This window comes from Eucalyptus grandis, chromosome 6, assembly GCF_016545825.1.
Source record: "Eucalyptus grandis isolate ANBG69807.140 chromosome 6, ASM1654582v1, whole genome shotgun sequence".
Classification (NCBI taxonomy): domain Eukaryota; kingdom Viridiplantae; phylum Streptophyta; class Magnoliopsida; order Myrtales; family Myrtaceae; genus Eucalyptus; species Eucalyptus grandis.
In genome coordinates, this window is record NC_052617.1 from 50,919,799 (window position 1) to 50,933,842 (window position 14,044).

Consider the following 14,044-nt stretch of genomic DNA (forward strand, 5'->3'; position numbering starts at 1 on the left):
AGATGGTATATGATACATAGGAAATGAACTTTTGTTAATTGATTTTAACTTTATAATTTCCTTTTGGTATAGAAATCCCTAAAGTGCATGATTATTTTCTTTTGCTGGAATAAGGAACCTTAGAATGACATCACTGAGAATCTAGGATATGGACCATGGTTCTTTTTAGGTCTTCAAAAGGGCAATTGAAAACAAGAGCCCTCTGGTCTATATCGAGTCTTTAAGCTCCATATGCTCAATATCTTCCCTTATTGTTGTCTTTGCGACTCTTTTGTCCTGAGTTTTGATCTCTTGATTACACCTCTCATTGGATCATCCCGAAGCTTATATCCGACTTGAGCAATAGAAGCCTTTAGAAAATGCCAGAATTGCCAATTCCAGTGCAAGCTTATGGATGAAGATGCACATCTAAATGCGAAAATATCGCCTCTGTTGACATTTTAAAGAAAAAATAGAGAAGACGATTGTGTTGCTCTCTCTCTCGTACTTCTCGAATAATATCGACTCGCTTATACCTCTTAAGTCATATCAATGTCCTGTGCAATGACGGCATTATTTTGCCATTGAAGAGAAGAATTGTTTTCCTTTCGTAGAAATTCAAGAGAAGAATCTATAACAATCACATGCACAAACATGACTTCAAAATAACATTTTCGCTAGTCCTCACAAAGAGCATAAAAAAGAGTACTATGCCAATTAAGATGGCCAATGGACCCCTGTCCTGGCTGGGTACCCTGAACTGCGATAATCCTGCGCAGGAGCTGCAAAATAGAATTCTCCAGGTCATATATACATACGTACTCGACAAGTTCATGCAGAAGCAGCTCACATTAATCAACGGTGTTTCATTTTTCTTGATGCCTCATGACCTCCAAATTACGAGACCCGTTTCGAATTTGAGTGCTTTTCTGTATTCCACAATATCTTCTTTGCACAGATAAGAATGAAGAGGAATCGAAAAGAACAGCAACAGATCAACATTGTGAACCAAGAGAGCGGACCTCAAACTTTGCGCAGGTTTTCGCTCTATATTTATGGCGATTACATAACATTATCACCTAATTATTGCAGTTAATCTATTTCAAGCATGCATATGGTGGAATCCGTATATATAAATCATATAGAGTCCGACAGGATCAAAACCAGGACGCGACTTGTTTATGTTCACCTCCTCCGTGGTGTCCCAAGTGCGGACGGAACATCTCGTACTTCTGTTTGATACGAACCACTGCCATGCTACTCCTGCACAATGAGCATATCCATGAGAAGTCATGCAACCACGCTGCCAAGATACAGAAGAGTAAGTGAGCATATGCTGATGCTGGCTGCTGCAGGGAGTAGTCACTTGGCAAAGCGCGTTCCTTTCCTAATCCCTACTGCCTTGACTTTCCTATTGAAATTACCGCCCGAAATGGCCAGTTTAGTCAATTTTGTTATTATGTTTCAGGCCGGGCCAGAATTTCGAGCTTCACACGGTGAAAGATGTTAGTAGCGAAAGACATTTATTCTTCAACGAAATGATGTTGGGGTCAACGGGTCAAGCTCAAAAAAATTGCTCGAAGCATGTCAAAAAAGTGAATTTTATAAGGGAAAAAAATGATCTCAAACGCCGTAGGAAATCGTATATGACGAAATACACTTTTCGATCAGATCTCTAGGACTGATGAAATAGAAGAATATCCAAACCTTTTAACTGGAAATCTTGTTTTGTAACACTAGTGAAAAAAGTATTAGTACTCTATATTCGCTATCCAAAGAACAAGGATTGACTCTTGTTGTCATAGAAGAGCATTTCTTATCCAAGTGATAACCTCGTATCAAACTTTCTAAGATGAAATCATTTAAAATTGTGGATAGATTGATTCTGATCATAGTAATTTTATCAGCTTGCAATCTTAACTTCACATTATAAGCATAGAACTCAGTCCAATCTGTAAGAAAGGCGATAGTAAACTGTCACGTAAACTGTCATACTATCAAATGCGCTTCCATAGCAACTGATGGTATAACACACATCTCCGTAATGCTAAAAAAGACAAAAGAACCCTATGATCACACAAGCACACGATTTTCGATATGCTCGTACTTTTATCCGTGCAATCAAGTCCTCCAAGAGCACTCAGATGGTCTTCACTTTTCAAGAAAATTCGGCCTTCTGTTACCCATTTTGTCTATAGCAAACATGAAGTCGGTCTATGATTTTTATTTTTATTTTAAATAAAGAATGTGAATAACCATCATTCCATTCAACTGGTATTTCTATAGTCATCAATTCAGTTATGAACATCAATATAATACCCCCAATAACGTAAACATTAATCACGAATTACGAATTGCAATTAGCGATTGCTGCTTTAATTATTTTAAGACTTAAGGTGAACATGCATGCATGGCGTGTATTATTTCTAAGAGGAACAAACTGAAAATTGCTTGGGAGGAAAAAGAAAAAGAAAAAATAGTAGAAGAAGAAACTAAAGGAAATTTTACCTTTCTCCAATCATTGACACGTGTCTGAAGAGGTAGATCAGGCAAATCTAGCGATGGACAACCAATCAAGTTTAATAGCCGCAGCTTCTTTAATTCTGATAGGCCAGAGAACCTTTTTAGGGATTTGCAACTCGCAATTTGTATAGACTCTAGCGATTCCAATTTCTCCACGCCTTGAATCTCCTTTAGCCTTGGGCAATCAGCCACACTCAATCCCTTGAGCCCCTTTAATATCGGAAAACCCAATAGCCTCTCAAGCAATTCACTGGAGTTCACTTCCAAAGTACGAAGTTTCTCCAACTGCTGTCCAAGCACATAGTCTAATTTCACCTCCGGTGACCTGAGATCGTATAGATGTAATCCACTAAGATTGGACGGAAACACTATCGATGATCGGTGGTCAATCCAAGTCACTACAAGACTTCGAAGCCGAGAAAGAGTAGCCAAATCGATAAGACAAGATGTGACATCTTTCATGTAAAGCACCAAATGTTTCAGTGTTGATAATCGCTTGATCCACTTTGTATTTGGAGCCCCATCACCAAATTCTGACAGTTGAGGAGTGCCTTTGCTTATAAAAAGTTTGACTAAATTAGTTAGGTATGAGAGGTCAATGGCTGTCCACAATAAATGAGATGGGAAATATAAATCTTCCAAACTCATGGGGAGATTTGAAATTTGTTCAAGTTTATCACACTCATATAAATCGAGTTGTTGGAGATGGGAAAGCCGATTCATAGATATTGGCAGCCTCCTAATCTTGCTCTTCCTTAGACATAGCCTCCTTAAAAAGGATAGAGCCCCAATTTCATTTGGAATTTCCCCCTCCAGATTTCCACACATTGAGGCATCCAATTTCTTAAGATTCTCCAACATCCCTATGGTCTCCGGTAGCTCTCTTATTGCACTCCCTTTTAGATCTAAACTCTCCAAATTTTTGAGATTACCGATACTAGTAGGTAATTCTACGATATCCAAATTCGACAAATTTAGCTCAATTAAGGACTCTAGCCCTCCTATTGAGTTCGGTAGCTTTTTTATCAAAGTCCCACGAAGCCTCAACTTTGTCAACTTTTTAAGATCTCCAATACAATGAGGCAATTCTGTGATTTCCGTTTCACGCAAGTCCAATTCAACCAATAGTTTCAATTTTCCAATGGAGTCTGGAACTTTTCTAAGCAAACAATTACCGAAAGACAAATACTTCAAATGCATCATCTCCCCAATGGAATGATGAATTTCTTCAACATTCATACCTTCTAAGTCTAGTTTTGATAGGGATCTTAGACCACCAAATGTGGAAGGTAAGGAGCTGCATTTTTTGCTTTTTGGCAAAGATGAACCTTTGATTTCCAAGTGCTTTAGGTGCTCCAGTTTAGAGAGAGAGCCATCAATCACTGGCATGGCTGAAAAACATTGAAGAACCAATCTTTTCAAATTCTTGCATTTCGAGAGGTCAGGAGTCCTTTCCAGTATAGTTTGAGAAGTGATGTGTATAACTTTCAAGTTATTGCTCACCTAAAAATAACAAACCAATGATCAGACAAGTCAAGAAAGGTAAATGAGTAAGTTTGGTTAGAGCGACAAATGCCAAATAAAGTAAACCGCTTGCTGTAATGTTGTACCATGTATTGCTCCCATCCCATCCAATCTCCGAAGACAGTTGTTGAAAGCTTGAGCACGACTAGTTTCTCAAGACATAAGTTCTTTGCTTCTAATTTCGAGGGGCAATTTCTCCAAGAGAACCATGTTAATTTGGAGAGAAGATTCTTAAAGTCCCCTATCAAGTTCCCACCGTCTAAATCCATGAATCTTAAGTTGGGTAGCTTTGAAAATTCTTCACTCGTGATATTCGGTACTTTGGAGAGTCCTGTTAGTTTGAGGGCTACGGTTTTGTTTGATGCCTGATGATAGGAAAAGCATAAGTGGACAGTGAAGTAGATGACAACCATGGTATTATAGATCTGAGGAGCTTGATTATGTTCAATAATGAAACATACATTATTGTTTCGTACACATCTAAATCCAGAAAATTGTGAAAAAAGAGAGGATATAATCCCCCGTTAATCTGACTTATTCATACAATGGAGAAAAGTTCTTATATTGTATAAAGCATAATAATACTTATAATCCATCAAATTTGAGAGAATTTCTGCCGCAAGATTATAATAGAATAATGTTAGTATTATGTGTAGAACCCTTTCATAGAAAATACTGCCTACATATTTAATTATTACGAAAATAAAAAACCTGCAATGGTTTTACAATTAAGAAAAAAAATTATCAGAACAATTTCTAACTTTCTTAAGACAATTGCGGCTCTATGGATGGAAACCTGCTTGGTCTAGAGCGTGTGGTAACCCGGGTTACCTAAAGGCGCCTCATTAGTAGGTTTGCTGCGAGTTTTATCACGAGACATGGACTTTTAGGAGTACTTCTGGATTCCACGGAATGAAGGATCAATGTTTAGAAAGATTTCTTCCGTAACAGTAGAGAAAGAGTCAAGCAAGTCTCCCATATATAGTTGGAAATGTTAGAGATGGACCGTCAATTACCAAATCCACATTTTATAGGAAGGGTCTACCGGACAATACAAAGACAATTGCACGCCACAATTAATCACTAAATCAATTACCAAATATTTTCGGCCAAAAAAAAAATTACCAAATTTCAACTGAGTGGCGCAGATGATGTCTCATTGAACAGTGCTAATGATTGCCAACTTAGCATAAAATAAACAAAGTCAGCCGTGAAGAACTTTGATGGCCTAGGAAGTTGCAATCTGGATCTGTTTTCATATACTTTGCTCAACATTTTTCGTATTCAAACGTATTCCTTGAAGTGTTTGCTGCTAGTTACTTTCACGTCGTGAGTATAATCTACGAAACACTTTTTAGATATAATATGCGATGATATTACCGTCAACGAAGTCTTATAGAAACCCTTTAATTTTTCTTTGCCAGAAGAAAATTTGAACAAAAAAATTTAATTGCAAGAATTTAATTACACCACCGTGGTAAATGCATGTTGATTTTTTCCCAATGAAAATAGCAAAGGTGACTATAGCTTACCTGTTTCCGCTGAACCACATTCAAGGCATTGTCGGGCATCCACAACCTGCTACGCTTTCCAGGATCACTCTTCAAGTCGAATAATTTCTCTTCCAAGATCTCTAAGTTGGTCATGCATCCATAGCGTATCATCTTCCTCTATCTTTATCAAAGACATACGAGTAAGGACAAGTAGATCGGTCTTTGGGAAATAGCCAGAAGCTTTCCACATATAGAATGGGCAGAGTCTGTCTTTTCCAATGAAGTAACATGCAATGTCAAGAAAGATCTCTCTTTGAGCATCATCTAACATGTCATAACTAATCTTTAATTTAACGAAGACTTCCTGCTTGGGCATCGAATGTAATTTCTTCAATGTGTCTTTCCATATTGTTTTGTTTTTGCCGAAAAGTGAGGAACCAATAACCTCAAGAGCTAATGGAAGTCCACCTGTTTTGTAGGTAATTTTGCGTGAGATATCTTCATACTGAGGTGGTGGGAAATCCATCCCTAAGGCATGTCGACTAAAAAGCTCAAGAGCATGAGAAGAATCCATTTCTTTCATGTCATAGATTTCAAATTCTTTAGAATGTGCTTGGAAACTACCCTCTTCCTCCTCCTCCTCTTTGATTGGCAAAAAGTTGATGTCCTCGTTGTAATGATGATTTTGCTCCCTGGACCGAACCAATCGCTCTTTCCCGCTAGTTTAGAGAGTTGATCCCATTTATCCACGTCATCAATAACAAGCAGGACTTTCTTATGACGAAACCTTTCTCTAATTATGTTAATCCCTACATCAATGGAATTGTGGATCTCTGGAGATCGGCCTTGGAGAATTTCTGACAACAACTGCTTTTGCAAGTCAATAATTCTACCACGCTGTGCAGATTCGCGAACATCCGAGAGGAAGCTATAGCCTTCAAATTGATTGGAGATTCGATTAAAGATGGCACTTACGAGAGTTGTCTTACCGATACCGCCCATTCCATGGATGACTAGGTAACGGGTATCACGAGAACCTTTGTTTAACAAGTCCATTATAGCTTCCACTCGATCATGAATCCCGACTAAATATTCGGGTAGAATTATCCTTCTTTTCATTAGCTTGGTCATAATCTCGTCCATGGTATCGTTGATGATTTCACCATAGCTGCCATATTGACATAAGAATTTTAGCATGAAACAGATGCGGATAAACTCTCCAATTGAGAAATATAGTAGACATAAAAGCTAGTCAGATTTCCCATTGGGCGAGATTTTACCAACAAGAAGATCGCTTTCTTAAGTAAAATGAAATCTTGACTTATGATATGACACTATGTTTGGATGAGTGGTTTGGGAAAGGAAGAAAATAATTACAGGGAGAAAAGGGGAAAAAAAAGGGAGTAACAAATATACAGTGCTGGGTAGTAGTAAGTAAAAGAGAAAAAAGAAGAAGAGAAAACTCTACTCCTTAATATCATCTCACTTTTGTAGAGATCAGCCAAACGAAGAAGAAAAAACTATGAAAGGATCCGAAGGGATTAGTTAGGAAAATTTTCTTCTCCTCCTTTCTCTTCATCCCATTAGAAAAAGTAACTAACTTATCTCTTTGATTTCTCATTCCTTCTCTTTCAATCTTTTCGATCCTACATCGAGTGAAAGAGTGAAAAAATTTTCTGGAAAAAGAGGCAGCCTAGCATATTTTTTTTGAGGAGTAAGCAGTATAATATTACACAAAGGAAAACATCATGAGTACGTCTTATCATCTTAATCCAAAATGTACTTCTCCGCTGAATTTATATAATTATTCTTTTAATTGCCCAGAAAACAGAAAAGCAAGCGGATTTCCAACCCACGCTCTTACCCTTTGTTCTTCAAGTCCGATCCTCTCATTTTTGCGACCTCGGTCAGAGCCTTCTTCCACTGCGGAACCTCGTGGTCGAACTTCTCCTCGTGCTCCCCCAGAGCATCGAGGTACAATTTAGTTTCGAGCTTCACATCCTCGGGATCCACATCAAAGAAAATAGGTAGGATCATTTTATCTTTCGCTTTGCTCCAGCAATCCACCATTTGGGTGAGCTCACGAAGACACCACCTGCTGGATGCGTAGTTCTTAGAGAAGATGGGCACGTATATTTTGGAGGATTTGATGGCATGCAAAAGCTTGTCTCCAATCTTTTCGCCCTGTCGGATCTCTTCGTTGTCTCTGAAAACACGAATCCCAGCTTTAACTAGGGTGTGATAGAGGGAATCGGTGAAGGTGAGGCGGGTGTCGGGGCCTCTGAAACTCAAGAACACCTCGAATTCAGCCCCCGAGGACGAATCACCGTCATCGACAGAGGCAGACATCGTCGATGGGCCAGGTGAGTCCCACTTTCTCTCCATCCTCCTTTAGGAGCTCAAAATCTTGACCGGATGTGATCTGAGCGAGATGTAAAGTCTTCTTTCTGAATCTGATCTGGGATTCCTCGAGAGGAAATAGCGAATCGCCGGAGGCAGGAGAATGGCAATGCGCTTTCGCCTGTAATTTCGCGGATGTGTCCACTTTTGTCTCGGCACAGAAAGGGAAAATGAAGAGCGACGACTTGGACGAGTCAAGCCAATGAAAGTCTTCCGGAGTGGCGGGGCCCAACTTTATCAGCTCCAGCGGTGTGTTCGCTGTCCTGGTGTACGTGGAGAGGATTGGACGAAGCAGCTCTGATCCGGGGTTTATCTGTGTTGATCAGTAATTCGAAAGGAAATTAACATAAATAGTATCTGAACATCAGTTTGAACATTAGTTCTGAAATATTAGCAAGTGTTCTATGTAATTCTAAAATTATATAAAAATATTTAATGTTATATTGTAATTAATTCAACTAAATGGAGCATGTTGATGCGACTTTTAATTCGTTATGTTTGAATGATAGATGATGAAAAAAGTTAACATATGAATTCTCCAATTAAGATATTCATCTTAAATAAAGATATAACAATCAAACTCAGTCATCAAATAATGATAAACATGTTAACACCTCATCTTTTTCCTTTTTTAAAGTAGATAGATAAAATTGTAGCTCATCATTTTTAAAAATCCAACTTAGTGTTCTACATCATCAACTAATGTTTGCTTTGTCTCGAGCAAACAAAATGATTATATTGAATATTTAAATATAATTCAGGGATCGTATTGAAAATATTAAAAATTCAAGGACGATGGGATCTATTGTATCATTCTCCCGAGTTTAAAATGAGGAAAGGATCATTAAAATTGTTATAAGTTTCTAAAGCTCATTTCATTGCCAAAACTTTTCAAGTGATCACTCTAATACTGTTTTGGTTAAAAAGAAATTATTTACATGCCATCGCCGATTTGGGATGTTAGAAATTCAACATGGCAATTAACATTCTTTAGATCGGTGTGCCTCGTTAGCACTTAAATGCCCAAAACAAGGTCGCGATATGAGTTTACCCCAAATCCAAATCCTAATTCGGACAAATTTAGCTACTTCCCCTCCTCTTCAAACCCTATTTCCGACCAAGGCAATTGGGGCCAAAATTAAGAGCAGGAGCCTCGTATCAACAACGCCCGAAAGGTTGTCGATTGAAAACATGAGTAAAGCGAGGTTTTCATCACCGCACCATGCTGCTTAGCTCAATGCAATGCTTAACTACTATTGTCCTGAACGAAGAGTTGTTTGAATTCTCGGCATAAGCTCCAACAGACCAAACAACCACCGCACTGGACCGAGAAAATAATTAAAAGAATTTTAACCAATTGTAATTGTACCGATCAAGTCCTAAATCATTTTTTTTTTGTCAATCAAGTCCTAAATCTTTTGTATTTGCACAAATTCAGTCCATTTGTTCAATTTTGACCGGCTGACGTTAATGTAGATAATTTTTAATAATATTTTAATATTTTAAAATTTTTAATTTTTTTCTTTCTCCTTTTTCTTCCTTCCCTTTATTTTGTGGCCGGCGATGTTGACCTTGTAGGCCATTGTTGAGGCCCTTGCCCAGCCATGGCGAGGGCAAGCCTTGTCGTTGTTGGGTGAGGTTGAGCTTCACAAAGCAAAAAAAAAAAAAAACAAATAAAAAATTGAAAAAAATTAAAATATTACTAAACATTGTTCACATTTGTGCTAATTGTGCCGTGTTGACACTTGCTGGCCAAAATTAGTTGGATAGACTAAATTGACACAAATCGAAAAATTTTGGACTCAAATGATAAAATAAAAGATTTGTGATTAATTTGACAATATTGTAATAGGTTGATGACTTTTTGGTAATTCTTCCCATTGGAGGTAGTGACAGGACCATTGGAAATACTTCCTATGTCGACATTTATCATAAGAGGCTTTATCTCAAGTGACTGGCTTAAAAGGCTAAAACCATTTCAGAAAATTGCCTATTTTAGTTCGCTACAAAGTCATGAATGGACATGTAGGCCATTGGAAATACTTCCTATGTTGAAGACTGTGTTTTGAATGATGCAACTAAATATATGAAGACTGTGTTTTGAAGGTCAAAGATCTCGGAAGTGGAACTTGAAACCACGAGATATAATTGCAAAGAAAACATGCAGCAAGCAACTTTAATCGAGAAAGAAAGGTTTACTCATATGCAATGGTGTTGGAGAAATCTTTCCAGAATATTTTGAAGTCGACAAAACATTTCTATCACCCAAGTCTGGATATCGATAGTTAAATTCTCAAGATTTTATAGTCTCAAGACTTTGTTATCTCAAGACTCAAGACTCAAGACTCAAGACTCAAGACTCAAAGTTATTCTCACCGATGTCTTTCTAATCCAGTGTTGAAGGAAATCCAAAGTCGAGGTTTATGATTGAGGATTTGATCCTATCCTCTCGGGATAGATTCTTTGGTTGGATAATCATTTCGGATTCTTTATATCTTATCTAAGAACGATTGAAGATCCGATGGTCGACGAAATAATCTTGGATTATTCTATTCTTGGAAACCGAGATCCCGATTGTATGGGCGAACAGATTGATGGGCTATCATCGATTCCTTATATAGCTCGGATGATCTTCTTGATTGATTCCGTCCAACGGGTAGATTGGAGGAATTCCTTTGGTAAGTGCCAACGGCTATGATGGCATGAAGGAGTATAAAAGGAAGACGTTCTAGTTGTTTTAAGTGTGTGATCGATAGAAAAATTCCCAGTCCGAAGATCCTTTGATTGTTAGTTGAGGCGAGCGAAATTGTATACCGAGAGTGTTTATACTTGGTGACGCCTTGAGCAAGTGTGGTAGATCATCTACACCTAGAAATCAAGGAAGATCAACACCGTAACATCTCTTTGATCATAGTGGAATCCAGCCAATCGGTGTCGGTGCGTAAGAGTGGACGTAGGCTTGAATCAAGCTCGAACCACTATAAAGCGAGTGTTCAATTCTCTCTTTCCCTTACTCGGTCTTGCGATTGAATTTTCAACTGTTGCAAAGTCTCTAATTGTTTAAGTATCGTGCAAACATCGAGAAATTTTTGTGTATACCTATTCACCCCCTCTAGGTACTCGTACTAGCTATCTCAATTGGTATCGAGCCTCGTGTTCTTACTTTGTTTGAAGTGTTTTACTTGAGTAAAAGATCCATGGCTAGTATGCTAGCACCGGGGCTGATGGAGGGGCAAAGCAATACCAGACCTCCCTACTTCGATGGAAAGGATTACAACATCCTGGAAGAACAAGATGAAAGCTTTCCTACGATCAAAGGATCCTCCGGAATGGGACGTAGTGGAAAAAGGAATCACTATTGCTGCTGCATCAAACACCGAAAGAGGAAAAGAAACCGTTGAAACCAGCGGAATGTCTCAAGAAGAAATAAACAAGAGACAAGCACTTGATGCTAAAGCAATTTATTCTTTATATTGTGCTTTGTCACCAACTGAATATAATGAGAATATCTTCTTGTGTCACAGAAAAGAAGTCACGGGACAGGTTACATATCACTTATGAAGGAACAGATCGAGTGAAGGAGACCAGAATTAACATTCTTCTTGGTCAATATGAATCCTTCAAAATGAAACCAGGAGAATCTATAACCGACATGTTTAGTCGTTTTACGATATTGTCAATGGTCTTGAGAACCAAGGACAAAAATTTCTGATCCCATGAAGGTGAACAAGCTTCTACGTGGACTCTCCAAGGATTGGAATCATATAAAGACTTCAATAAGAGAGACGCAAAGAATCATGCCATTATCGTAGACGGGCGATTGGAACTCTTGATCTTACGAAGTGGAACGAATTAATGAAGACGAAGATCCAAGAGGTAAGAAATCTATTGCACTGAAATCAAATGATGATTCGATGATGCAGATTCGAAGATGATATGAATGATGAGGAGCTCGCCCTCATGATAAGAAGATTCAGAAAACTGAATAGAAAAGGCGAAGGTTTATCCCAAAGAAACAAAGTTCTCGGAGACAGGCGGACCAAGTCTGCTTGATGATGAGGAACCAAACAAAGAAGTAGTTTGCTTCGAATGTAAAAAGAAGGGACACATCGACCAACCGTCCTCTTCGAAAAAAGAAAAGAGGAAAAGCTGAGAAATTTCGAAAAGCTCTTAAAGCCGAAACCTCGGAGCGATACGAGTGTGAAGAGAGTGATGAGGAATATGCCAACCTCGTGTCTAATGGCGCAATCGACTCGGACTGGATCGTAGACTCGAGCAGTGAATTTGAGGTAAGCAATTATAAAATCCCTGTCAAAGTCTCTAAATATATTAATGAGTTATGTTTTAGTCTTAAGACTTCTCTTAAAAGGATTTCCGAACTTAAAAAGGAAAACTCAGTTTTAAAACAAAAGGAAATCATTTTAGAAGAAAAGGTAAAAAATTTAGACTTGAATGTTTCTACTCTTAAAGAGAGTGAAGACAATCTTTCAAAAGAAAATGCTTTCTTAAAACTGATTTATCAAATATTTCAAAGAAATTTTCAATAGGGTCCGAAAAACTTGAAAAAGTTCTTTCAATCCAAAGACCTTACTTTAATAAGTCGGGTCTAGGTATGATGAAGAAACAATCCCTTTGATTGATTTTCCGAAAGTAAAAGAAAGAATTAAGAAAAGACCATCGAAAGAGGCTTATAAAAATCATTTCAAAAGAGTTTTTGTAAAGCCCGTAGGTCGAAATGCTTTAAGGTGTTCTAAGTGTAACAATCGGGGATCATTTTGAAAAAGAGTGTCCTATGGTTTGGAAGTTTGTGAAGAGAGTATGGCCTAATAATGCTTATCCTACTAACATGAAAGGACCCAAGAAAATTTGGGTACCAAAGAAAGCTTGAGACTCTTTTTTTTGAATGCGAGTCTCTGTCAAAAGAAGGTAAAGTGGTATCTTGACAATGGCGGATGCTCAAGACACATGACAGGAGACTCGAGTGTTTCATAAAGCTTATTAAAGTGAATGGTGGAAAAGTTTCATTCGGAGGAAATAGCAAAGGAAGTATTGTGGGATTCGGAATTGCGAAAATTGGAAATCTCACAATAAGCAATGTCTCTCTAGTGGAAGGACTCAACTACAATCTACTCAAAGATTAGCCAATTGTGTGATATCGGGTTACAAGATCTTCTTTCAAGAAGGCATTTGTTCGGAATTAGCAAAGATTCGACTCGAGTCTTTCATGGGTCGAAGGCATGGAAACATCTACCTCCTTGATGTAAAGCCAAATGAAGAACAATGCTTAATTTCAATTCAAGATGAAGCAATTCTATGGCATAGAAAGCTTGGCCATATCAACAAGAAGCAATTAGCCAAAATCTCTTCAAAGCAGCTTGTTAGAGGTCTACCTAAACCGCCATACCAAAAGTCGACTTATGTACTCCATGCATTCTGGGAAAGCGGGTAAGAAATTCATTTAAACAAATAAATCATGTATCTACTAATCATGTAATATTTGCTTCATATGGATCTCTTCGGACCAACAAGAACCCGAGCATTGGAGGTAAGAAATATTGTCTAGTAATTGTAGATGATTACTCTCGTTTTACACAGGTATATTTTCTAGCAAACAAATCGAAACCTTTTCGTACTTTGAAAAGTTTGCTAAAAAGGTTCAAAATGAAAAAGGATGTGCTATTTCTAGTATAAGAACAGATCATGGAAGTGAATTTGAAAATCAAGATTTTACGAGATTCTGTGATAAATCTGGTGTTAATCACATGTTCTCCTCTCCGTATACTCCGAGCAAAATGGAGTTGTGGAAAGAAAGAATAGATCTCTTCAAGAAATGGCTAGAACACTTTTAATTGAAAGTAAAATTTCTTCACGATTTTGGGCTGAAAATTTCGTTTCAACTGCTTGCTATATTATAAATAGAGTCTTTTAAGACCTATTCTTGATAAAACCCCTATGAATTGTTCAAAGGTAAGAAGCCTATTGTTTCATACTTTCATGTGTTCGGTTGCAAATGCTTTATTTTGAAAAATGCAAATGATCGAGTTGGTAAGTTTGAAGAAAGATCGGATGAAGGCATCTTCCTTGGATATTCTACATCAAGCAAAGCCTACGAGTCTACAAAAAAA

At 37.8% G+C, this 14,044-nt stretch overlaps 2 protein-coding genes across 3 annotated transcripts; both read right to left on the bottom strand.

Moving 5' to 3' along the window:
- Window positions 1-480: 480 nt before the first annotated feature.
- Window positions 481-8,166, bottom strand: LOC104452216 (leucine-rich repeat-containing protein 1). 2 transcript variants are annotated; one of them, XR_005552222.1, is made up of 6 exons: window positions 7,384-8,166; window positions 5,559-6,687; window positions 4,113-4,391; window positions 2,488-4,005; window positions 1,169-1,242; window positions 481-761 (listed from the first exon to the last, which is right to left on the bottom strand). XR_005552222.1 is itself a non-coding variant. In XM_039315709.1 (5 exons), exons 2-5 carry the CDS (start codon window positions 5,688-5,690, stop codon window positions 1,237-1,239), a joined length of 1,935 nt encoding a protein of 644 aa, XP_039171643.1. In that variant the 5' UTR covers window positions 5,691-6,687; window positions 7,384-8,166; the 3' UTR covers window positions 783-1,236. The 2 variants fall into 2 exon arrangements, 1 of the variants encoding a protein (XP_039171643.1); XM_039315709.1 differs by lacking the exon at window positions 481-761 and having other exon boundaries at window positions 783-1,242.
- Window positions 6,099-7,868, bottom strand: LOC120294525 (TMV resistance protein N-like). Its single transcript, XM_039314659.1, has 2 exons — window positions 7,384-7,868; window positions 6,099-6,687 (listed from the first exon to the last, which is right to left on the bottom strand). Exons 1-2 carry the CDS (start codon window positions 7,866-7,868, stop codon window positions 6,099-6,101), a joined length of 1,074 nt encoding a protein of 357 aa, XP_039170593.1.
- Window positions 8,167-14,044: the final 5,878 nt, after the last annotated feature.